Source organism: Bombina bombina, chromosome 2 (assembly GCF_027579735.1).
Source record: "Bombina bombina isolate aBomBom1 chromosome 2, aBomBom1.pri, whole genome shotgun sequence".
NCBI lineage: Eukaryota > Metazoa > Chordata > Amphibia > Anura > Bombinatoridae > Bombina > Bombina bombina.
In genome coordinates, this window is record NC_069500.1 from 1,359,019,213 (window position 1) to 1,359,046,360 (window position 27,148).

Consider the following 27,148-nt stretch of genomic DNA (forward strand, 5'->3'; position numbering starts at 1 on the left):
TCTGTGTTGTGTGATTATTTTATTAGGTTTATAATGTTGTTTAGCAAATGTTTTTGTTCATTTAACTTAGTGTAATTATATATTCTGTGTTGTGTGATTATTTTCTTAGGTTTATAATGCTGTTTAAAGTCTTCATTTCAAAGCTTTAAAAATAATGTATTAGGTGTTACTTATGACAATTTTGAGAGGGGCATGGAACCTATCTCCCTCACTTCCCATTGACTTACATTATAAACTGGGTTTCAATTTACAACCATTCCTTCTGGAACCTAACCCCAGCGTAAACTGAGGGCTACCTGTATATATATATATAAACACACACATATATATATATATATATATATATATATATATATATAAATAATTATATATATTACATCATCAAAGAAACCAATAAAAATGTCATTTTCATTTTATTCTTTGCTTTACCGAAAACCAAAACAACTGAAAAGGAAGCCATTTGTTTTTCATTTTGGTTGGTGTATGATGTTTTTATGATGCAAGAATTCATTATCCAATGAATGTAAACCAGGAAGGAGCAGCAGAATAGATTGACAGTTTCTCTCAGCCTGTCAGTGGAAACCTGTGAAGTTTTCTAGCCAACCAGCATTCTCAGGGGGAGGGAGGGAAATGAAAGGGCGATGTTTAACTTATTGCAGACTGCTCAGAGGCTCAGATTTGTGGAGGAACTGGATGAGGCTATGGACACTGGACAGACACAGAAGCAGCATAGCAATGCTGGTGGTACTGCTATATTTTTTAAGTGGGTCAGTCACAAATAATGTCTGTGTAACACTGACCAAAGAGACCCAAAAATCAAAACAGACTGCCAGCCACTGATGTTCTTGTGGCTCCTCTGGTAAAGCCTATGCCTACCCGTAGGTATGCTTTTCAACAAAGGATACCAAGAAAAAGAAGAAAATTAGATAAAATAAGTAAATTTGAGAGTTGCTTAAAATTGCATGCTCTATCTGAATCACAAAAGAAAAAAATTGGGTTCAGTGTCCCTTTAAGAATTGACACTTTCATTAAGTATAATAGTTATTGTACCTTTAAGTAAACTTAATTAGATGTATAAATAAAAGAATAAGAATAAAGGGATAGGACAGTCAAAATTAACCTTGCAAGAATCAGAAAGAGCATGCAATTTTAAAATTCTTTCTATTTTCAAATGTGCTTTGTTCTCTTGGTATCCATTGTTGAAAATGAATACACACATATCCTACACTAGTGGGAGCTAGCTGGTGATTGGTGCCTACATACATTTGTCTCTTGTGACAAGCGAATGAAGCATATTTGATCATAAAAGTAAATTTGGAAGTTGTTTAAAATTGTATGTTTTATCCGAATCGTGAATTACATTTTTGGGGTTTCCTGTCCCTTTAAGAAATTACATAGAATGACAAAATTAAAGCTAATATAGCTGATTTCAGCTTCACATAAGGAAAATGGCAAGAATCTGCACTGTAGCTCAAAATGAAATACATTTGAAATTAATACAACCATGAACATACATGAAAAGACAGTATGTACATATTGGTGTTTTAAATTAGCAAAAACATCTATATCAATAGTAAAAATAAACCTATATATGTAATACCATGGAACTGGTAAAACATTAGAGGGAACACAAAACAGCAAAATACACGTCAGGGGGATACATTACAGTATAGTATGACTAAACTGAGATTCTATTTTGGTTATAATTTTATTACATATTTCTATAATAAACTTTCCATTCATTGTGCTTTTTCGTTTTGATTAAAATAGTAATCATTTTTAAATACAAGATGCAGTTTATAAAATTAGACTTTACATTTTAGATTCTACAATTACAAAGATAAAAGAAGCTATTAAGCATAGCACATAATAGAGATATTTTTTTATGTTTAGATTCTCAGTTCTCTGCAATACCCCTTTAAATGAGTCAGTGTGTCATGTGACTCTGCTATTGGGATCAGAGGGCAGTTCTGTGTTGGAAGCAGCTGCACGAGTTACGGAGCACAAGCTTTGGGTAACTTCCTTTGATCAGTCTGGGATTTCGTCATAATCCTGAACATAACTGTGTATTCTGTATTAGAAATATTTGAAATTAGAAAAATATTTAAGTAGCAATCAGAAATAGAGCAATTTCACCCTGTATCTGCGAGAAGCACAAGAAGTACAAGGTACAGATAGCTGACACTGTTGTTTGCTGGGAGTATACTCTAGAACAAAGAATACTGAGGCAATTTAACACAGAGGGATTACAATGCTGCATTTTTAGTTCTGTTTAAAATGATTTATCCCCTATTTATAAGTCTATAAGACCATATATAGACTGGTGTTGCTGTAAATCATGTTGTCTATGGGTTCTACTGACCTGTCCTGCCCTGTAGTATCATAATACATAGCAGCCAATCACAAAGAGATTATTATAAAGCAGTGTTCTCCCCAGGACCTATTAAGGGCTAAATTACAAGTGGAGTGCAAATTTGCTCTCCCTCTCATGCATTAACTTCGTTAGATGTAAGCACATTTTGTACGCGTAAGGTAACGGGCATATTACAAGTTTTAAGTAAAAAGATTTTGCACAAGCACTAAGCAGACGCGTGCAAAAAGCTGAACTACGAATATCGCAAATGCATTAACGTAAATACATATATAAATACATATGTACACACATATAAACACATATATATACATATACATATTTAGACTTGTATTTATGTATCTCTATGTTAAAGCCCTTTGCAGCCTTTTTTTCACACCTGAGCCCTTATAATTTTATTAAGCAACATTTTTTTTAAATCATTTTTATTAGACAGTGTTATTATGAGTGTAACTGTAGTTTTAATGTATTTTTGATGTGTTTTGTTCAACTTTTTTGTCTCGCGTAACAGTTAACCAGAGCTCTTCTTAGACGCGCTAACCCGATGCGTGTTAAATTCAATTGCGCTCAAGCGAATACGTTTACTTTCAACTCGTTTTACGCAAAATACTTCCGATGTGCAAAGAGCAGCGATAAACCCCTTATTGCTTATGCACAACATAACCTAGCCCTTATTGGTCACACTACCCGGCTGAAATTTAAGCCAATATTAAGTTAAAATTAGCTAATAGTATTTTTTAAATGTTTATTGTCATTAAATAAATTTGTTAGATTATTCAATTAATTTGTGCTTTGGATAGCAAACATGTTATAATATTGCAAAGTATAACACTGCCCCCACCTGGCTACTTTATAATGTCACCTGGCTCTTTCATAATGTCACCTGGCTACTTCATAATGCCACCTGGCACCTTCTTAATGTCACCTGGCTACTTCATAATGTCACTTGGCTACTTCAAAATGTCACTTGGCTACTTCATAATGCCACCTGGCTCCTTCATGTCACCTGGCTCCTTCATGTTACCTGGCTCCTTCATAATGTCACCTGGCTCCTTCATAATGTCACCTGGCTCCTTCATGTCACCTGGCTCCTTCATAATTTTACTTGTCTACTTCATAATGCCATCTTGCTACTTCATAATGTCACCTGGCTCCTTCATGTCACCTGGCTACTTCATAATGTCACCTGGCCCCTTCATAATGTCACCTGGCTCCTTCATAATGTCACCTGGCTCCTTGATAATGTCACCTGGCTCTTTCATATTGCCACCTGGATACTTCATAATGTCATCTGGCTCCTTGATAATGCCTTCTGACTCCTTCATAATGTCAACTGGCTACTTTATAATGACACCTGGCTTCTTCATAATGCCACCTTGCTCCTTCATAATGCCACCTGGCTCCTTCATAATGTCACCTGGCTCCTTGATAATGTCACCTGGCTCCTTCATGTCACCTGGCTCCTTCATGTTACCTGGCTCCTTCATAATGTCACCTGGCTCCTTCATAATGTCACCTGGCTCCTTCATGTCACCTGGCTCCTTCATAATTTTACTTGTCTACTTCATAATGCCATCTTGCTACTTCATAATGTCACCTGGCTCCTTCATGTCACCTGGCTACTTCATAATGTCACCTGGCCCCTTCATAATGTCACCTGGCTCCTTCATAATGTCACCTGGCTCCTTGATAATGTCACCTGGCTCCTTGATAATGTCACCTGGCTCTTTCATATTGCCACCTGGATACTTCATAATGTCATCTGGCTCCTTGATAATGCCTTCTGACTCCTTCATAATGTCAACTGGCTACTTTATAATGACACCTGGCTTCTTCATAATGCCACCTTGCTCCTTCATAATGCCACCTGGCTCCTTCATAATGTCACCTGGCTCCTTGATAATGTCACCTGGATACTCCATGATGTCACCTGGCTCCTCCATAATGTCACCTGACTCTTTCATAATGCCACCTATTATACAATGTAATTCATCTATGCATTTCACCTTTGACTGGAATGTTCCTTTAAATAAACATAGAGTGTAATTTGCATTTCAGAACATAAAAACCAAACCAAGGATGCAGGCAGAAGAGATATGACTTTGTGACAGGAAAAAAATGCAATTTAGAATTATTATTTTTTTAAAACAATATGAATGAAACATTTTGGATTTTGAAATCATTCTGGAACTTGTAATTCTAGATTTGGGGATCTGTATCTGTATAATGTAAAAAAAAAATCACGGGTGATGGAAAATGTATTATGCCTTAACCAATTAAGGGACAGCACATAAAGAGGCTAAAGGACATTCAACTCAACAATTCTCTGTCATTTATATGAAAGAGCACTATTTAAAAATGTTAAAAGATATTGTTTAAAAGATATTCATTTATAGATTTTCGTTTTGATTTGAATCTAGCATGGAGTGAATTTAAATACCCAATTGTTTCCATAGAAACTCACTAGCAGATAAGCAAGACACCACAGCCCTATTGGTTTAACAGTGATGCATTCTATGGGGTCGATTTATTAAGCAGCGGATGCTGATTCCGACCCACTCCGCTTTAGTTCCGCCTGAAGCGGAAGTTAAGAAGCAGCGGTCCTAAGACACCTCTGAGGTGGCGGACAGCAATCAGCCCGATCAAATACGATTGGGTTAATTGACACCCCCTGGTAGCAGCCAATTGGCCGCAAATCTGCAGGGGGCGGTATTGCACCAGCAGTTCACAAGAACTGCTGGTGCAATGATAAATGCCGACAGTGTATGATGTCATTTATCGATGTGCGGCGGACATGATCTGCTACATCGTATCATGTCCATCCGCCCAATAATAAATTGACCCCTATCAGTTCAACAAAAAGCATATGTTTAATTTTGAACACAGGAGCATTAGTTTTAAAAACTATTTAAACAATTGCAACACAATAAAAAACACCCTGTACATAAACAAATTATGTTAATGTTCCTTAAAGGGATATAAGACCCCAAAAATCTATTTTGGGATTCTGGCAGAGCATACAATTTTTTATAAGTTTTCTAAATGACTTCTATTATAAAATTTGCTTCATTGCCATATTCTTTGTTAAAGAGATACGTCCTTGGTAGGTGTCTAGAGCACTAAATGGCAGGAAATAGTGCTCCACACAAGCTCCTGAGCTTATGTCACTGCTTTTCAACAAACTATCCCAAAAGAACAAAGGCAATTAATAATAGAAATTAATTAGAAAGTTGTTTAAAATTGCATGCTTTATCTAAATCTTGAAAGAAAAATATAGGTTTGTATGTCCCTTTAATGAGGTGATGCACAGAGCTTTGTTATACCTGGACATTCTTGTAAATAAAAGGTAACATGTACTCGAAGGGTTAAAACCACCATTCTAACATTTTAAATTTCGTAACATGCTTCAAGGAAGGGGAGGATCCCTAATTACAACCCCCCTTTCTCTTATAGCCCTGAGCAATTACAATCATGCAATACACATGCAATGCAGAGCTTGGAAGGATGACCATGAACATGGTCCCATTTATTGAATCAAGCACCAGCAACATTTTGTAAACTTTATTTAACATACAAAAGGTGGTGGCAACTGAACCTTAAAACCCCAAACAAACAGAGGTAAACGGCCCTGAGTGGATTTAATGCAGAGCCCCTGCCGAGATTCACCAATCTAAACTTAAAGACAGACCACCAGGACTTGGCTGGCCAGCAGACCCTCTGGGAGAGGCTCTAAGGACTCAGACCTGCAGCCTCATGCCTCTCCCATTAGCCGACCACACCCATACGGACTTGTTCTTCAAATTGGGCCACTACCCCTGCCCTGCTAGAGGGTAACAAGACTCCAAACCTTAAGGGCCCTGTCAGTGAGAGAAGTTACAAGATGCACTTCCAAGGGGGAACCAAAATATTACAGCTTTGGCTTACAAAAAGAGATAGCTTGATTAACCATGTCCCTGCGAAAGCAACCTGAGACACCCTAATGGAAGCCGACAGTGCAGCCATCATCAAAAACCTGCAAGATAAACACAAACCCTGACATAGAAACAGGGGAAAGGGGTAGGGAGGGAAATAGTTATAGAATCCTAGGAGGCAAAAGAGAATAACAGAAAGATTTATCTTATATAGGTAAGCCAACTCCCTCTCCATCACTTGCAACACAAGAAACAAAACACAGAAGCATCCAACTCTAGAAGGTAGGTTAACCCTTTAGTGCGCTTCAGGTACAATTGTGCCTTTCACTATAATTATTCAGTGTCTAAAAATATGTAATTATTAAACATTTACAAAAGAATAATAGGAAGAAAACAATAGCATTTTACTTTTAAATACCCTTTGCTTTTCCCTCCACAGCTGCGTGCAGACATGAAGTATACAAGCACCCGTGGAGGAGCGACAGGAGTGGATTTTCAAGACGTTCTATTTTCTGGATTTGCTCCAGACGGTGGCCTTTTTATGCCTGAGGAGATCCCTAAATTAGACAGCAAGACCATAGAAGCATGGAGCTTATTTTCATATATAGAATTAGTAAAAGAAATATGTTCACTTTTCATTCCTCTCGAGTCTATTCCTAGGACTGACCTTAATGGTAGGTGAAAGTTATTATCTAATGATTTATTTAATTAATTATTATTTAACAAACACTAGAACATTTCAGTATTTCACTTCTGAGTTAGAACTATTTTTTTAGTTAAATGATAAAAATGTCCTAAACATCTTGGCTTTGCGGTGTGTTGTGGCAAAGCAAAACAAGAACTTTCCCTAAGTCTTGCCTGCAAACACTTATACCACATGAGGAATTCAATATATTTTGTAGGCCTTTAATAATTAAGTATGAGCTTTGATGCATGGCTATTTTATTGAGTGATATAAGAGCCTTTGACTCCCAGCATATGTGTAATATGCTCTATCTCCTGAATCTAGACAATTTGTTTAACAGATTTCAAGATTTCCATTTGATAAGGACATTAAACAGAGAAACAGGTACTTGTTCCATCCTAGACGCAGATGAAATGCATTTAATTGCTGAACACAGCAATTTGTTTTTTGTTAAAATGATTTAAAACCATAGAAGATCTGTACTCTCACTTATATATAGACATCCACTAGAGTGCAGGTCAATGTAAATAGACAGACAGATCTATCTATCTATCTATCTATCTATCTATCTATCTATTTATCGGTATGGCTTGATGTTGTACGTCTCATTTTAAAGAGGTGGAAACACAGCATTCTATTTTATACATTTATTAAGTGTAATATTTTTGCTCTGATGTGCCCTTTATATGTCTATCAATCTTTTTCATCCTTAGGTCTAATTGATAAAGCCTTTAGTCGCTTCAGACACAAGGACATTGTTCCAATATCTAGACTAGGAAGTGGGTTAATTGTCTTGGAGATGTGGCACGGTGTGACTCACGCATTCAAAGACCTTGCAATGTCCTGCGTCGGGCAGTTTCTAGACTACTTTTTAAAAAAAACTAATAAACATGTCAACATTCTTGTTGGTAAGTTTCCATTTTCTTACTAGCAATTGGTTCATTATGAGTTTAGCACTGTTTGTATATATTTTTTTTATTTATTCATCCATACATAATTTCCTCTATTTGGCATAAATGTAATATTAATTTAATATTATTTATTTTTATCATAAAAACAGATTTAAAAAAATGTTTATGTGCCTTTATGGCGTGTCACCATCTACTAAAAAATTTGTGGTAGATGGTTTTTATCAGCCAATCAGCAATCTGTCCATAGGGATGAGTGGGGCACAGACATGCACTTGTTAGTTTAGACCACTGGTTTTGAAACCTGTCCTCAGGCCTCCCTAACAGGATACATTTTGACAGGATACAACAGAGAAGCGCTCAACCTGGGAACGAACAATAGCATAATAGCTTGCTCTATGGCTAGTTACCACCCAAGAAGCAGCCTCTTTTTGCTCAACATGTGCCTTTCACAGAGAAGAACTTTCCTGTAGCATATCATATTGGTCCTGACTTAACAGTACAGTCCAGCACCGAAATACCCGCAATCCCTCTTTGAACGAGAGAAACAGCAAAACCCCAGACGTACGCTTCAGCCTATTGTGGGCGGTATTGGGTGGTAACGAGTCATAGAACAAGTTTTTATGCTATTGTTTGTTCCCAGGTTGAGCGCTTCTCTCTTTTTAATTATGCAAATTATACATTTTGAGGATATCTGAACCAGAGCCGGACTGGGAAATTAGACCAGCCCTGGAAATTAGTATAGACCGAACTAGCCCTGCCCCCTCAAGCCCAGTCACGCCTCCTCCAGTACAGCCACGCCCCTCCAGCCCAGCCAACTATGCTCATTAAAAAAGAAGAATAGATAATACTTTGCTGTGTCAGGATAAAGAAGCACTCTCATTGGTCGATGTACCTGAATTCCATGAAAATACACTCCTTATATCACACGGACACTTTATACTACTTGAATGCTAAAATTGCAGTGCTGTGTTTAGATTCAGTGATGCCATAGACACAAAGAACTCCTGCGCCCTCATACATTTTATATTTAATTTTCGTTGGTCTCATACATATTTGTTATAGCTGCACAGTTAGTAATTAGTAATTAACACCTTCCCTGTCAGTAACATATAGAGCAGTGGCATTGTCAATCACATATAGAGTAGTATTTCACTTTTTGTCAACTAAACCATTTAAATGTAACCACTTTTAGGAATAAAACACTAATATACAGTATATCATAATAAAAACTCCCTCCTCTCCACCCCCAAAAAAATCCACTTGTAAGAGGATACAGTCCCTATGTGCGTTATAAATTAAAACATTCTTGTGGTCTGGTGGAGTATACATACATGGTGCCTCAATCTTCCCAGTTGCCTCTACATATATCTCAACACTACACATCATATAGTCACTTGCGTTGCGAGTCATCAACACCAGGGGAGTCCCATTCATGGTCTAGTCACTCCAGGTGAATGTCAGACTCACAGTCCGTCCGTGACACTCAGTAAAACTCGCAGGAACCGGAAGAGTCTGGACAGACACTAAAGTCTGAGAGCTCAACCAGAAAACGGGAGGAGCCGTCCCAGCGGCCAATCTGGGTACTGTCTGTGTTGTGGCATGGGCGCTGCCTGTGCTCAACTGTTGTTGATCTCCAGACTGCAGTGTCTATGTGCAGCTGCCGGCCCAGCCCATCGGGATTTTTTCCGGTATCCCGGCAGCCCAATCCGGCCCTGATCTGAACTGGAGCACAGGTGAAATAATCAACTGATTAGTAAACATGGTTATTTTACCTGCTCTCATCCCATGTAATCCTGAAAATGCAGCCTGTTGTCGAGACCTGAGGACAGGTTTGAAAACCAGTGGTTTAAAGGAACATGAAACCCAAATTTTCTTTAATATTCCAGATAGAGCATACAATTCTAAACAACTTTCCAATTTACTTATATTATCTGATTTGTTTTGTTCTTTTTGTATCCTTTGTTGAAGGACTAGCAATGCATTAGTGGGAGCTAGCTGAGAACATCAGGTGAACCAATGACAAGAGGCATATATGTGCATCAGCAGCTAGCTCCCAGTAGTGCATTGCTGCTTCTGGGCATACCTAGGTATGCTTTTTGAAAAAAGGATACAGAGAAAATAAAGCAAATTAGATAATAGAAGTAAATTGGAAAGTTGTTTAAAATTGCATGTTCTATCTGAATCAAGAAAACGTGTGTTTTATGTTCATTTTTAACCTGTATAACTGTAAGCCCAAGTGCAAATATCAAGGTTACACATTGAGAATGACTGTTGGTCACAGTAGAAATACTTACAAATCTACTTTAATTTGTTGCTTCTTTCATGACACAAAAGTCAGTTGAACCTAAAATTTCAACACTTTGTGACTTTTTCTATCTTTATTTTAAGCTTAGCTGTGTTAATATAATAAGCCTTGCCTTGAATTGTATTCCATGAGTTACTTGCAAACATTAAACACTGAATTAACTTTTAGAAATCCTCTTATAAAATGTTTATCTTTTGAAAGTTACACGTGCCTGTGTTTGTTTGTGCGCATGTGTCAGTATGTGTACGTATGTGTGTGCACGTAGTCATGTGGATGTATGCATGTGTGTGCGTTTGTATGTACATCTGTCAGTATATTTATGTATGCATATGTGTGTGGATGTGTGCATGCTTGGCATTGTGTGCATGTGTCAGTATGTGTATGTATGTGTGTGCACGTAGTCATGTGGATATATGCATGTGTGCATATGTCAGTATGTTTAAGTATGCATATGTGTGTGAATGTGTGCATGTGTATGCATATGTCAGTATATTTATACACTGCTCAAAAAAATAAAGGGAACACTAAAATAACACATCCTAGATCTGAATGAATTAAATATTCTAATTAAATACTTTGTTCTTTACATAGTTGAATGTGCTGACAACAAAATCACACAAAAATTAAAAAATGGAAATCAAATTTTTTAACCCATGGAGGTCTGGATTTGGAGTCACACTCAAAATTAAAGTGGAAAAACACACTACAGGCGGATCCAACTTTGATGTAATGTCCTTAAAACAAGTCAAAATGAGGCTCAGTAGTGTGTGTGGCCTCCACGTGCCTGTATGACCTCCCTACAACGCCTGTGCATGCTCCTGATGAGGTGGCGGATGGTCTCCTGAGGGATCTCCTCCCAGACCTGGACTAAAGCATCCACCAACTCCTGGACAGTCTGTGGTGCAACGTGAAGTTGGTGGATGGAGCGAGACATGATGTCCCAGATGTGCTCAATTGGATTCAGGTCTGGGGAACGGGTGGGCCAGTCCATAGCATCAATGCCTTCGTCTTGCAGGAACTGCTGACACACTCCAGCCACATGAGGTCTAGCATTGTCTTGCATTAGGAGGAACCCAGGGCCAACTGCACCAGCATATGGTCTCACAAGGAGTCTGAGGATCTCATCTCGATACCTAATGGCAGTAAGGCTACCTCTGGAGAGCACATGGAGGGCTGTTCGGCCCCTCAAAGAAATGCCACCCCACACCATTACTGACCTACTGCCAAACCGGCCATGCTGGAGGATGTTGTAGGCAGCAGAACGTTTTCCACGGCATCTCCAGACTGTCACGTCTGTCAAATGTGCTCAGTGTGCACCTGCTTTCATCTGTGAAGAGCACAGGGCGCCAGTGGCGAATTTGCCAATCTTGATGTTCTCTGGCAAATGCCAAACGTCTTGCACGGTGTTGGGCTGTAAGCACAACCCCCACCTGTGGACGTCGGGCCCTCATACCCCCCTCATGGAGTCTGTTTCTGACTGTTTGAGCAGACACATGCACATTTGTGGCCTGCTTGAGGTCATTTTGCAGGCCTCTGGCAGTGCTCCTTCTGTTCCTCCTTGCACAAAGGCGGAGGTAGCAGTCCTGCTGCTGGGTTGTTGCCCTCCTATGGCCTCCTCCACGTCTCCTGATGTACTGGCCTGTCTCCTGGTAGCGCCTCCATGCTCTGGACACTACGCTGACAGACACAGCAATCCTTCTTGCCACAGCTCGCATTGATGTGCCATCCTGGATGAGCTGCACTACCTGAGCCACTTGTGTGGGTTGTAGACTCCGTCTCATGCTACCACTAGAGTGAAAGCACAGCCAGTATTCATAAGTGACCAAAACATCAGCCAGAAAGCATAGGAACTGAGAAGTGGTCTGTGGTCACCACCTGCAGAACTACTCCTTTATTGGGGGTGTCTTGCTAATTGCCTATAATTTCCACCTGTTGTCTATCCCATTTGCACAACAGCATGTGACATTGATTGTCACTCAGTGTTGCTTCCTAAGTGGACAGTTTGATTTCACAGAAGTGTGATTGACTTGGAGTTACATTGTGTTGTTTAAGTGTTCCCTTTATTTTTTTGAGCAGTGTATATGCATATGTGTGTGGATGTGTGCATGCTTGTAATTGTATGTTTGTGTGCCTGCATGTAAGTGTGTGCAAGTGTGTATGTGTGTGGGTAGATGTATGAGTAATTCCTGAAACAGCTTACTCAATCAGCCTCTTTTTCCTTCCTTCGTTTGTCTCTTTTCTACAGCATGTGAGTCTGTGCATCTGTGTATGTGAGTGTGTACACCTGTGTGTGTATGAGTGTGTGTGTGTCTGTATATGTGTGTACATCTGTGTGTGTATGAGTGTGTGTTTGTGTGTCTGTATATGTGTGTTCATCTGTGTGTGTTTGTGTGTCTGTATATGTCTGTTCATCTGTGTGTGTATGAGTGTGTGTTTGTGTGTGTCTGTATGTCTGTATATGTGTGTACATTTGTGTGTGTATGAGTGTGTGTTTGTGTGTGTCTGTATGTCTGTATATGTGTGTACATATGTGTGTGTATGAGTGTGTGTTTGTGTGTCTGTATATGTGTGTACATCTGTGTGTGTATGAGTGTGTGTTTGTGTGTCTGTATATGTGTGTACATCTGTGTGTGTGTGTGTCTGTATATGTGTGTACATTTGTGTGTGTATGAGTGTGTGTTTGTGTGTGTCTGTATATGTGTGTACATCTGTGTGTGTATGAGTGTGTGTTTGTGTGTCTGTATATGTGTGTTCATCTGTGTGTGTTTGTGTGTCTGTATATGTCTGTTCATCTGTGTGTGTATGAGTGTGTGTTTGTGTGTGTCTGTATGTCTGTATATGTGTGTTCATCTGTGTGTGTATGAGTGTGTGTTTGTGTGTGTCTGTATGTCTGTATATGTGTGTACATCTGTGTGTGTATGAGTGTGTGTCTGTATGTCTGTATATGTGTGTACATTTGTGTGTGTATGAGTGTGTGTTTGTGTGTGTCTGTATGTCTGTATATGTGTGTACATATGTGTGTGTATGAGTGTGTGTTTGTGTGTCTGTATATGTGTGTACATCTGTGTGTGTATGAGTGTGTGTTTGTGTGTCTGTATATGTGTGTACATCTGTGTGTGTGTGTGTGTGTCTGTATATGTGTGTTCATCTGTGTGTGTATGAGTGTGTGTTTGTGTGTGTCTGTATGTCTGTATATGTGTGTACATCTGTGTGTGTATGAGTGTGTGTCTGTATGTCTGTATATGTGTGTACATTTGTGTGTGTTTGTGTGTGTCTGTATGTCTGTATATGTGTGTACATATGTGTGTGTGTTTATGTGTCTGTATATGTGTGTACATCTGTGTGTGTATGAGTGTGTGTTTGTGTGTCTGTATATGTGTGTACATCTGTGTGTGTGTGTGTGTGTCTGTATATGTGTGTACATTTGTGTGTGTATGAGTGTGTGTTTGTGTGTGTCTGTATGTCTGTATATGTGTGTACATCTGTAGGTGTATGAGTGTGTGTTTGTGTGTCTGTATATGTGTGTACATCTGTGTGTGTATGAGTGTGTTTTTGTGTGTCTGTATATGTGTGTACATCTGTGTGTGTGTGTGTGTCTGTATATGTGTGTACATCTGTGTGTGTATGAGTGTGTGTTTGTGTGTGTCTGTATGTCTGTATATGTGTGTACATCTGTAGGTGTATGAGTGTGTGTTTGTGTGTCTGTATATGTGTGTACATCTCTGTGTGTATGAGTGTGTGTTTGTGTGTCTGTATGTCTGTATATGTGTGTACATCTGTGTGTGTATGAGTGTGTGTCTGTATGTCTGTATATGTGTGTACATCTGTGTGTATGAGTGTTTGTGTGTCTGTATGTCTGTATATGTGTGTACATCTGTGTGTGTGTGTCTGTATGTCTGTATATGTGTGTACATCTGTGTGTGTATGAGTGTGTGTCTGTATGTCTGTATATGTGTGTACATCTGTGTGTGTATGAGTGTGTGTCTGTATGTCTGTATATGTGTGTACATCTGTGTGTGTTTGTGTGTCTGTATATGTGTGTACATCTGTGTGTGTTTGTATGTCTGTATATGTGTGTACATCTGTGTGTGTTTGTGTGTCTGTATATGTGTGTGTATGAGTGTGTGTTTGTGTGTCTGTATATGTGTGTAGATCTCTGTGTGTATGAGTGTGTTAGTGTGTCTGTATATGTGTGTGCATGTGTGACTGTGTTTTTAAGGGGATATGAAACACAAACATTTTCTTTTCACACAGAGCAAATCATTTTGAAAAAAGTTTCTAATTTACTTCTTTTATTAAATTTGCTTCTTTCCCATGGTATTCTTTGATGAAGCGATACATAGGTAGGTGTATGGAGAACTACATGGCATCTATTGTTCTTTCAAAGGGATAACATTCTTGAAAAACTGCTTCTATATAGTGTTTCAGACAAGTGCACACTCCTGAACTTTTTTCAACAAAAGATACTAAAAGAACAAAGATAATATGGCAATAGAAATAAATTATAAAGTTGTTTAAAACTGCATGCTCTGTCTAAATCATAAAAGAAAATGTTTGGGTTTTATGTCCCTTTAAATGTGTGTGTGTGTGTGTGTGAATGTCAGTGTGTGTGTCTCTATGTGTGCTTGGGCATTGTTGTATGGGCATATATATGTATGTGTGTGTATGTGTATGTCAGTGTATGTATGTGTCTCTGTGTGTGCATGTGCATTATTGTATGGGCATATATATCTATGTGTGTGTCAGTGTATGTATGTGTCTGCATATGTGTCTCTGTGTGTGCATGTGATTGTGCATTATTGTATGGGCATATGTGTGTGGGTATATGTGTGTATGACAGTGTGTGTATCTGCATGTGTGTCTCTGTGTGTGCATGTGCATTAATGTATGAACATATATATGTGTGTGTGTATGTGTGTGTGTCAGTGTGTGTATGTGCCTGCATATGTGTCTCTGTGTGTGCATGTGATTGTGCATTATTCTATGGGCATATATATATATATTTGTGTGTATGTGTGTATGTGTGTGTCAGTGTGTGTATGTGCCTGCATATGTGTCTCTGTGTGTGCATGTGATTGTGCATTATTCTATGGGCATATATATATGTGTGTATGACAGTGTGTGTATCTGCATGCGTGTCTCTGTGTCAGCATGTGCATTATTGTATGGGCATATATATGTGTATGTATATGTGTGTGTATGTGTCTGCATGTGTGTCTCTGTGTGTGCATGTGCATTATTGTATGGGCATATGTGTGTGTGTGTGTATATATATGTGTGTATGTCAGTTTGTGTGTCTGCATATGTGTCTCTGTGTGTGCATGTGCATTAATGTGTTGACATATATATGTGTGTTTATATATGTGTATATGTCAGTGTGTGTGTCTGCATGTGTGTCTCTGTGTGTGCATGTGCCTTAGTGTGTGGGCAAATATATATGTGTGTGTATATATGTGTGTATGTCAGTGTGTGTGTGTATATTTGTGTCTCTATGTGTGCATGTGCATTACTATATGGGCATATATATATATATATATATATATATATGTGCGTGTCAGTGTGTGCATTTGTCTGCATATGTGTCTCTGTGTGTGCATTATTTTATGGTCATTTGTGTGTGTGTATATGGGTGTATGTCAGTTTGTGTGTCTGCATGTGTGACTCTGTATGTGCATATGCATTAGTGTGTAGACATATATATGTGTGTGTATATATGTGTGTATGTCAGTGTGTGTGTGTCTGCATATGTGTCTCTGTGTGTGCATGTGCATAAGTTTGTGGACATATATGTGTGTGTGTATTTGTGTGTATATCAGTGTGTGTCTCTGTCATGTGTGGAATATATATGTGTGTGTATGTCAGTGAGTGTGTCTACAAGTGTGTGCATGTGCATTATTGTATGGGCATATTTATGTGTGTATGTCAGTGTGTGTGTCTGCGTGTGCATGTGCATAAGTGTGTGGACATATATATGTGTGTGTAAATTAAAAGAGAGAAGCGCTCAACCTGGGAATGAACAATAGCATAATAGCTTGCTATATGACTAGTTACCATCCAAGAAGCAGCCTTTTTTTGCTCAACATGTGCCTTTCACAGAGAAGAACTTTCCCGTAGCATATCAGTCTGATCCTGACTTAACAGTACAGTCCAGCCCTGAATTACCAGTCAATCCCTCTCTGAACAAGGGACACGGCAAAACCCCAGACGTACATTTCGGCCTAGTGTGGGCCTCGTCAGTGAGGTGCAGCCATATCCCTCTAGGCACACTGAGCAATGGGTCCACGTCTAGATTCCTGCATCACACTCAGGGAGACTTCCCTAAGAGTCATAATTTGCATAAATTAAAAGAGAGAAGCGCTCAACTTGGGAACGAACAATAGCATAATAGCTTGTTCTATGGCTAGTTACCACCCAAGAAGCAGCCTCTTTTTGCTCAACATGTGCCTTTCACAGAGAAGAACTTTCCTGTAGCATAACAGTCTGATCCTGACTTCACAGTACAGTCCAGCCCCGAATTACCAGGCAATCCCTCTCTGAACAAGGTTAATGGCAAAACCCCAGACGTACATTTCGGCCTAGTGTGGGCCTCATCAGTGAGGTGCAGCCATATCCCTCTAGGCACACTGAGCAACGGGTCCACGTCTGGATTCCCGCATCACACTTAGGGAGACTTCCCTAAGAGTCATAGTTTGCATAAATTAAAAAAAAAAAAAGAGAAGCACTCGGGGGGGCGGAGCCAGCAGCGTATAGGAGAGGTCGCAAATTTTAGAGCTCCTGCCTGAATTTGACTAAAAATTAATTTAAAACTGGATTTGCTTCACAAATACCTTCTAAAACAGTTGGCATACTCATTCTACTTCCACCTACTACATGGAGGACATTATATTTGCCATCTACCTATTAGTTGTGTCTCAAGTCTGGGTAGTCTGCTGGGGATCTTTTCAGGTGACGGCCATTTTATCACCCTCGTGGTCGCACAATCCCCATGGCGGACATTCGACGATTACTTACTGAGCTTAGCGGGCTTTTAACCCACCATCACACCAAGCTTGCTAATGCCCTGGACGGAGCTGCGGAACCAGAAGAGAATGGTGAGATTCTGACAGAGATGTCTCCGGATCCCAAGGAGGAGTATACTTCCGGCATTCCCTGCTTCTTCATGAAAATGCAAAGAACCATACTGGGCTCACGGCCTAACATGTAACCTTTCGGATCCAGGCAAGAGGAGATCTTACCTACACAATTTCTCCGGATGGCACGGAAGGACAGAGTTCTAGAGGGATCTTAAAGTGTTCTGACGCTTCCAGCATTAACTATCATCTCGCCATTTGCAACACTTCTCTAGTAGCCATAAACATAAAAGAGGTATCGTTACCACTCTCTTTTGTACGGAAGCAGTTCAATTTACCTCATTTTCCCTGGTTCATAACTCTTGAGGCAAATGGAGACTATTTTTACTTTTGCTCCAGGAAAGTCGGAGTGGGCTAAGTCTAAACTCATGGCGCATAGTATGGCATAATGTTCAAGGCTAAAGGGTGTTTTCAAGTCTCTAACTTACACAGAGGGACTAACACAATTATTGGACTCCATGCCTAACTTGTATGTGTATGCTTTATTTATAATTTGGCTATGAAGATGAACATGTGTTAAATTATTGTGGGACTATACCCTTCCACTTATTTTTTGAACAGTGTATTTGTTTTATAGTTCAGTGACTCCCTATGTTTATAGAATAATTGTTAAGTGGCAAGCTTATGGTTTTAGGTAGTGCATAGCTCTATATGCCTAGACGATTCAGGCAATGTTATACTGTTATCGCTTAAGGCTGCTCAATATGTATATTCTTTGTTATACATTTAATGGAGTCAGCATGCAACACGATCCATTCAACTGTTTATAACATGTTCCCCATTACGTTTTGTATTTATGTTCTAGGATTGTTGGTTGGTTCTGGGTGCTTTTTGATAAGATGATTTGCTCCCATGTGCACTACATTGTGGAGCATGGGTTTAGAATTATATCCACTTGTAGAAGATGTTGCTGCTGCGCTTTATTACTAGAGGGAAATATTGGTTTAATTATACTTTATATATTGCATATTTTTTTATGCACGATTGATTTAGGTTATAACCATTTACAACCATGCATATCTCATCTATACTACACATCCCCTAAGAATAGTACATTTAACAATGTGTTGCAAACAGACCACTAACTTTCTTTTTTACTAGGGGGTCCAGCAATAGTTTCCTAGAATACTGAGTGCCGTTCTCTGGTTCAACCTTATAGATACTTTAAAATAGTCTTGAACGAATTGCTTTACAGAAGCTAATGTAGTGGGCTTAGGCATTTTATATTTTAAAGACCTCCTCAGCTTATTATATTTATCTTACCACCTCCCCCCCCCCCACATAATGAACCTCCTAATTTAGGAGGGCTACTCATGCGGCTTATCTTTTTCTTGTGCCGCAACCTCACTACAGTTTTTATTAATAACCCTTGCAGTATGTCTTGATGTTAACCTTGTTCTCTTATATCTACCGTAGCAGGACTGCTTGGGTATTCAGAGCAATATATTTACTTATCTCATCATATCCTTTACACAGTAAACTGATACTTTCATTTTTGCTATCATTTAAAATGTCCATTACTCTACTACTCTAAGTTTACAGGTTCAAAAGTGATAATTTGATTTCTTAATTTTGGCTTATGTGGAAAAGGACAAAAAAGAAAAAAGAAAAAGGGGTTCCAGTCTCTACTATTAGAATATCCATATTGGGAATTTTTTCTTTGTATCTATAGAGACTCTGTTAAAATGGAATACACCACTCATGCTTGTTATAATGATATGATATTCCATATAAATTGTATTGTTTAAGCAAAACCTCAATAAATACATATTTAAAAAAAAAAAAAAAAAAAAAAAAAGAGAGAAGCACTCAACCTGGAAACGAACAATAACATAATAGCTTGTTCTATGGCTAGTTACCACCCAAGAAACAGCCTCTTTTTGCTCAACATGTGCCTTTAACAGAGAAGAACTTTCCTGTAGCATATCAGTCTGATCCTGGCTTAACAATACTGTCCAGCCCTGAAATAGCAGGCAATCCCTTTCTGAACAAGGGAAACAGCAAAACCCCAGTTGTACGTTTCGGCCTAGTGTGGACCTCGTCAGTGAGGTGCAGCCATATCCCTCTAGGCATATATAGCAACGGGTCCACGTCTGGATTCCTGCATCACACTTAGGGAGACTTCCCTAAGAGTCATAATTTGCATGTTCAGAGAAGGATTACCTGGTATTTTGGGGCTGGACTGTACTGTTAAGTCAGGATCATACTGATATGCTACAGGAAAGTTCTTCTCTGTGAAAGGCACATGTTGAGCAAAATGAGGCTGCTTCTTGGGTGGTTACTAGCCAGAGAACAAGCTATTATGCTATTGTTCGTTCCCAGGTTGAGTGCTTCTCTCTTTTTATTTATGCAAATTATGACACTTAGGGAAGTCTCCTTAAGTGTGATGCAGGAATCCAGACATGGACCCGTTGCTCAGTGTGCCTAGAGGGATATGGCTGCACCTCACTGATGAGGCCCATAATAGGCCGAAACGTACGTCTGGGGTTTTGCATTTTTTTTCTTTCAGAGACGGATTACCTGGTATTTTGTGGCTGGACTGTACTGTTAAGTCAGGATTAGTGATGTCGCGAATAGTTCCCGGCGAACATAGCATGTTCGCGTTCGCCGCAGCGGGCGAACATATGCAATGTTCGATCCGCCCCCTATTCATCATCATTGAGTAAACTTTGACCCTGTATCTCACAGTCTGCAGACCCTCCCTCCCAGACCCTCCCAGCTCCTGAACAGCAGCCATTTTACATTCATTCGGAAGCTGCATTGTTAGTGAGATTCAGTGTCCACTACAGTCCTGAAGGACTCATCTGATCTCTGCTGTAAGGACAGCACCCCAAAAAGCCCTTTTTAGGGATAGAACATCATTTTTTTTTTCCTGTGTAATCTAATTACAGTTGCCTGCCTGCCAAGCCACTTGCCCAGTGCCACCACTCATATCTGGTGTAACAGTAGTGTAAATGTAAAAAAAAAAAAACTTTTTTGACTGTGAAACATCAGTCTGCTTGTGTAATCTAATTGCAGTTGCCTGCCTGCCTGCCAGCGTGTGTGCCAGGCCCACTTGCCCAGTGCCACCACTCATATCTGGTGTAACAGTAGTGTAAATTTAAAAAAAAAAACTTTTTTGACTGTGAAACATCAGTCTGCTTGTGTAATCTAATTGCAGTTGCTTGCCTGCCAGAGTGTGTGCCAGGCCCACTTGCCCAGTGCCACCACTCATATCTGGTGTAAGAGTAGTGTAAATTTAAAAAAAAAAAAACTTTTTTGACTGTGAAACATCAGTCTGCTAGTGTAATTTAATTGCAGTTGCCTGCCTGCCAGCGTGTGTGCCAGGCCCACTTGCCCAGTGCCACCATTCATATCTGGTGTAACAGTAGTGTAAATTAAAAAAAAAAAAACTTTTTCGACTGTGAAACATCAGTCTGCTAGTATAATCTAATTGCAGTTGCCTGCCTACCAGCGTGTGTGCCAGGCTCACAGCATATACTGTGCCCACTTGCCCAGTGCCCCCACTCATATCTGGTGTAACAGTAGTGTAAATTTAAAAAAACAAAAACTTTTTTGACTGTGAAACATCAGTCTGCTTGTGTAATCTAATTGCAGTTGCCTGCCTGCCAGCGTGTGTGCCAGGCTCACAGCGTATACTGTGCCTACTTGCCCAGTGCCACCACTCATATCTGGTGTAACAGTAGTGTAAATTTAAAAACAAAAAAGTTTTTGGACTGTGAAACATCAGTCTGCTTTTTTGTGTCAGGCTCACAGCGTATACTGTGCCCACTTGCCCAGTGCCACCACTCATATCTTGTTTAATAGTAGTGTAATTGTACATTTAAAAACAAAAAAAACTTTTTGGACTGTGAAACATCAGTCTGCTTTGTTGTTTCAGGCTCACAGCTTATACTGGGCCCACTTGCCCAGTGCCACCACTCATATCTTGTTTAATAGTAGTGTAAGTGTACATTTAAAAAAATAAAAAAAATTTGGACTGTGAAACATCAGTCTGCTTTTTTGTGTCAGGCTCACAGCGTATACTGTGCCCACTTGCCCAGTGCCACCACTCATATCTTGTTTAATAGTAGTGTAAGTGTACATTTAAAAATATAAAAACTTTTTGGACTGTGAAACATCAGTCTGCTTTTTTGTGTCAGGCTCACAGCGTATACTGTGCCCACTTGCCCAGTGCCACTACTCATATCTTGTTTAATAGTAGTGTAAGTGTACATTTAAAAAAATAAAAACTTTTTGGACTGTGAAACATCAGTCTGCTTTTTTGTGTCAGGCTCACAGCGTATACTGTGCCCACTTGCCCAGTGCCACCACTCATATCTTGTTTAATAGTAGTGTAAGTGTACATTTAAAAAAATAAAAACTTTTTGGACTGTGAAACATCAGTCTGCTTTTTTGTGTCAGGCTCACAGCGTATACTGTGCCCACTTGCCCAGTGCCACCACTCATATCTTGTTTAATAGTAGTGTAAGTGTACATTTAAAAAAATAAAAAAAATTTGGACTGTGAAACATCAGTCTGCTTTTTTGTGTCAGGCTCACAGCTTATACTGTGCCCACTTGCCCAGTGCCACCACTCATATCTTGTTTAATAGTAGTGTAAGTGTACATTTAAAAATATAAAAACTTTTTGGACTGTGAAACATCAGTCTGATTTTTTTGTGTCAGGCTCACAGCGTATACTGTGCCCACTTGCCCAGTGCCACTACTCATATCTTGTTTAATAGTAGTGTAAGTGTACATTTAAAAAAATAAAAACTTTTTGGACTGTGAAACATCAGTCTGCTTTTTTGTGTCAGGCTCACAGCGTATACTGTGCCCACTTGCCCAGTGCCACCATTCATATCTTGTTTAATAGTAGTGTAAGTGTACATTTAAAAAAATAAAAACTTTTTGGACTGTGAAACATCAGTCTGCTTTTTTGTGTCAGGCTCACAGCATATACTGTGCCCACTTGCCCAGTGCCACCACTCATATCTTGTTTAATAGTAGTGCAAGTGTACATTTAAAAAAATAAAAACTTTTTGGACTGTGAAACATCAGTCTGCTTTTTTGTGTCAGGCTCACAGCGTATACTGTGCCCACTTGCCCAGTGCCACCACTCATATCTTGTTTAATAGTAGTGTAAGTGTACATTTAAAAAAATAAAAACTTTTTGGACTGTGAAACATCAGTCTGCTTTTTTGTGTCAGGCTCACAGCGTATACTGTGCCCACTTGCCCAGTGCCACCACTCATATCTTGTTTAATAGTAGTGTAAGTGTACATTTAAAAACAAAAAAAACTTTTTGGACTGTGAAACATCAGTCTGCTTTTTTGTGTCAGGCTCACAGCATATACTGTGCCCACTTGCCCAGTGCCACCACTCATATCTTGTTTAATAGTAGTGCAAGTGTACATTTAAAAAAATAAAAACTTTTTGGACTGTGAAACATCAGTCTGCTTTTTTGTGTCAGGCTCACAGCGTATACTGTGCCCACTTGCCCAGTGCCACCACTCATAGTGTAATCTAATTGCAGTTGCCTTCCTGCCAGCGTTTGTGCCAGGCCCACTTGCCCAGTGCCACCACTCATATCTGGTGTAACAGTAGTGTAAATTTAAAAACAAAAAAGTTTTTGGACTGTGAAACATCAGTCTGCTTTTTTGTGTCAGGCTCACAGCGTATACTGTGCCCACTTGCCCAGTGCCACCACTCATATCTTGTTTAATAGTAGTGTAATTGTACATTTAAAAACAAAAAAAACTTTTTGGACTGTGAAACATCAGTCTGCTTTGTTGTTTCAGGCTCACAGCTTATACTGGGCCCACTTGCCCAGTGCCACCACTCATATCTTGTTTAATAGTAGTGTAAGTGTACATTTAAAAAATAAAAACTTTTTGGACTGTGAAACATCAGTCTGCTTTTTTTTGTCAGGCTCACAGCGTATACTGTGCCCACTTGCCCAGTGCCACCACTCATATCTTGTTTAATAGTAGTGTAAGTGTACATTTAAAAAAATAAAAACTTTTTGGACTGTGAAACATCAGTCTGCTTTTTTGTGTCAGGCTCACAGCGTATACTGTGCCCACTTGCCCAGTGCCACCACTCATATCTTGTTTAATAGTAGTGTAAGTGTACATTTAAAAAAATAAAAACTTTTTGGACTGTGAAACATCAGTCTGCTTTTTTGTGTCAGGCTCACAGCGTATACTGTGCCCACTTGCCCAGTGCCACCACTCATATCTTGTTTAATAGTAGTGTAAGTGTACATTTAAAAAAATAAAAAAAATTTGGACTGTGAAACATCAGTCTGCTTTTTTGTGTCAGGCTCACAGCTTATACTGTGCCCACTTGCCCAGTGCCACCACTCATATCTTGTTTAATAGTAGTGTAATTGTACATTTAAAAATATAAAAACTTTTTGGACTGTGAAACATCAGTCTGATTTTTTTGTGTCAGGCTCACAGCGTATACTGTGCCCACTTGCCCAGTGCCACTACTCATATCTTGTTTAATAGTAGTGTAAGTGTACATTTAAAAAAATAAAAACTTTTTGGACTGTGAAACATCAGTCTGCTTTTTTGTGTCAGGCTCACAGCGTATACTGTGCCCACTTGCCCAGTGCCACCACTCATATCTTGTTTAATAGTAGTGTAAGTGTACATTTAAAAAAATAAAAACTTTTTGGACTGTGAAACATCAGTCTGCTTTTTTGTGTCAGGCTCACAGCATATACTGTGCCCACTTGCCCAGTGCCACCACTCATATCTTGTTTAATAGTAGTGCAAGTGTACATTTAAAAAAATAAAAACTTTTTGGACTGTGAAACATCAGTCTGCTTTTTTGTGTCAGGCTCACAGCGTATACTGTGCCCACTTGCCCAGTGCCACCACTCATAGTGTAATCTAATTGCAGTTGCCTTCCTGCCAGCGTTTGTGCCAGGCCCACTTGCCCAGTGCCACCACTCATATCTGGTGTAACAGTAGTGTAAATTTTAAAAAAAAAACTTTTTTGACTGTGAAACATCAGTCTGCTAGTGTAATCTAATTGCAGTTGCCTGCCTGCCAGCGTGTGTGACAGGCCCACTTGCCCAGTGCCACCACTCATATCTGGTGTAACAGTAGTGTAAATTTAAAAAAAAAAAAACTTTTTCGACTGTGAAACATCAGTCTGCTAGTGTAATCTAATTGCAGTTGCCTGCCTGCCAGCGTCTGTGCCAGGCTCACAGCATATACTGTGCCCACTTGCCCAGTGCCACCACTCATATCTTGTTTAATAGTAGTGTAAGTGTACATTTAAAAACAAAAAAAACTTTTTGGACTGGGAAACATCAGTCTGCTTTTTTGTGTCAGGCTCACAGCGTATACTGTGCCCACTTGCCCAGTGCCACCGCTCATATCTTGTTTAATAGTAGTGTAAGTGTACATTTAAAAAAAAATGACAGGCAGAGGCAGGCCACCGTCGTGATCGTGGTGCTGTGATTCCCTGTGGCCCTAGAATAATGCCCAGTGTTCAGAGGCCACGTCCCATGAACTCGAAAAGTTCTGAGGAAATAGTTGACTTAATAACACAGGACACCCAATCTTCTATAGCTTTCGCTCCGAACCTTGACGCACCATCCTCCTCCAGCTTATCTTCGGGCACTTCTCAAGTTACCACTCGCCCGCCTGCCACCACCACCAACACTAGCACCGCAGCTGCTTCACTTGATCTGTCAGTGGAGTTTTTTACACATCAGTTGGAAGAAATGAGTGATGCGCAGCCATCATTGACAGAGGATGTAGATAACAGTGATATGTCTCAGTCAGGCAGCATTACAGACATGGACGTACGGTGTGATGATGATGATGTTGTACCCGCTGCTGCTTCCTTTGTTGATTTGTCAGATACAAGTGAAGCGGTTGATGATGACGATGCGTCCGTGGATGTCACGTGGGTGCCCGCTAGAAGAGAAGAAGAAGAGGGGGAAAGTTCAGATGGGGAGACAGAGAGGAGGAGGAGGAGACGAGTTGGAAGCAGGGGGAGGTCGTCGCAAGGAGCTAGTGGCACAGTCAGAAAGCATGCATCGGCACCCGGGGTCAGCCAGACAGCACGCCAATCAACGCATGCTGTTGCCACCACCAGAATGCCGTCATCGCAGAGCTCAGCAGTGTGGCATTTTTTTTTGTGTGTCTGCCTCTGACAACAGCGATGCCATTTGCAACCTATGCCAAAAGAAACTGAGTCGTTGGAAGTCCAAAACCCACCTAGGTACAACTGCTTTGCGAAGACACATGATCGCACATCACAAACGCCTATGGGATCAACACATGAGTAGAAGCAGCACACAAACTCAAAGCCGCCATCCTCCTCCTGGTCCAGCATCTTCAGCCACGTCAACCACTGCTGTCCTCCTTGCCCCCTCTCAACCATCCGCCACTCCGTCTCTCTTCCGGAGCAGTTCCTGCTCATCTGCCCATAGTCAGGTGTCTGTCAAGGACATGTTTGAGCGTAAGAAGCCAATGTCACAAAGTCACCCCCTTGCCCGGCGTCTGACAGCTGGCTTGTCTGAACTCTTAGCCTGCCAGCTTTTACCATACAAGCTGGTGGAGTCTGAGGAGTTCAAAAAATTTGTAGCTATTGGGACACCGCACTGGAAGGTACCCGGACGAAATTTATTTGCACAAAAGGCAATCCCCAACCTGTACTCGATTGTGCAAAAGGAAGTAATGGCATGTCTGGCACACAGTGTTGGGACAAGGGTCCATATGACCACTGATAGCTGGTCTGCAAAGCATGGTCAGGGCAGGTATATCACCTACACTGCGCATTGGGTAAACCTGCTGATGGCTGCCAAGCATGGAATGCGTGGCTCTGCAGAGGAGGAGGTGGTGACACCGCCACAACTTGCAGGCAGGCCTGCTGCCACCTCCTCTACTCCTCCTACTCCATCCTCTTCCATAACCTCCTCGGCTGAGTCCTCTTCTGCTGCTGTGTCTTGCTCCACATCAACGGCACCCCCCCAGCTCCGCAGGTACTATTCCACATCCCGGATATGGCAGTGTCACGCCGTCTTGGGGTTGACTTGCCTGAAAGCAGAGAGTCACACCGGACCAGCACTCCTGTCCGCCCTGAACGCACAGGTGGATCAGTGGCTGACTCCGCACCAACTGGAGATCGGCAAAGTGGTTTCTGACAACAGAAGTAATTTGGTGGCAGCATTGAAATTTGGCAAGTTGACACATGTGCCGTGCATGGCACATATGTGTAATCTGATCGTACAACGCTTTGTGCATAAGTACCCAGGGTTACAAGACGTCCTGAAGTAGGCCAGGAAGGTGTGTGGCCATTTGAGGCATTCCTACACGGCCATGGCGCACTTTTCCGATATCCAGCGGCGAAATAACATGCCAGTGAGGCACTTGATTTGCGACAGCCCGACACGTTGGAATTCAACACTCCTAATGTTCAACCGCCTGCTCCAACAAGAATAAGCCGTTAACAGAGCTGGGAATTTTTTTGCCACGTTACTGGACGCTCATGCGCAATGCCTGTAGGCTCATGCGTCCTTTTGAGGAGGTGACAAACCTAGTCAGTCGCACCGAAGGCACCATCAGCAACATCATACCATTTGTTTTCTTCCTGGAGCGTGCCCTGCGAAGAGTGCTGGATCAGGCCGTAGATGAGCTTGAAGAGGAAGAGTTGTGGTCACCATCACCACCAGAAACAGCCTTATCAGCATCGCTTGCTGGACCAACGGCAACGCTGGAAGAGGATTGTGAGGAAGAGGTGTCAGAGGAGGAATGTGGCTTTGAGGAGGAGGAGGAGGAAGACCAACCACAACAGGCATCCCAGGGTGCTCATTGTCACCTATCTGG

At 40.5% G+C, this 27,148-nt stretch overlaps 1 protein-coding gene across 3 annotated transcripts in view; it reads left to right on the forward strand.

Annotated features, from left to right (window-relative positions):
* Positions 1 to 1,969: 1,969 nt before the first annotated feature.
* Positions 1,970 to 27,148, forward strand: part of THNSL2 (threonine synthase like 2) — a 70,779-nt gene continuing 45,600 nt past the window's right edge. For all 3 annotated transcript variants that reach the window (XR_008400746.1, XM_053704286.1, XM_053704287.1), the window contains exons 1-3: positions 1,970 to 2,014; positions 6,722 to 6,956; positions 7,681 to 7,875. Coding sequence is in view for 2 of the 3 variants with exons in the window: in XM_053704286.1 (XP_053560261.1) it covers positions 6,734 to 6,956; positions 7,681 to 7,875 (418 nt within the window). In the remaining variant the exon portion in view is untranslated. The remainder of the gene's footprint in view (positions 2,015 to 6,721; positions 6,957 to 7,680; positions 7,876 to 27,148) is intronic.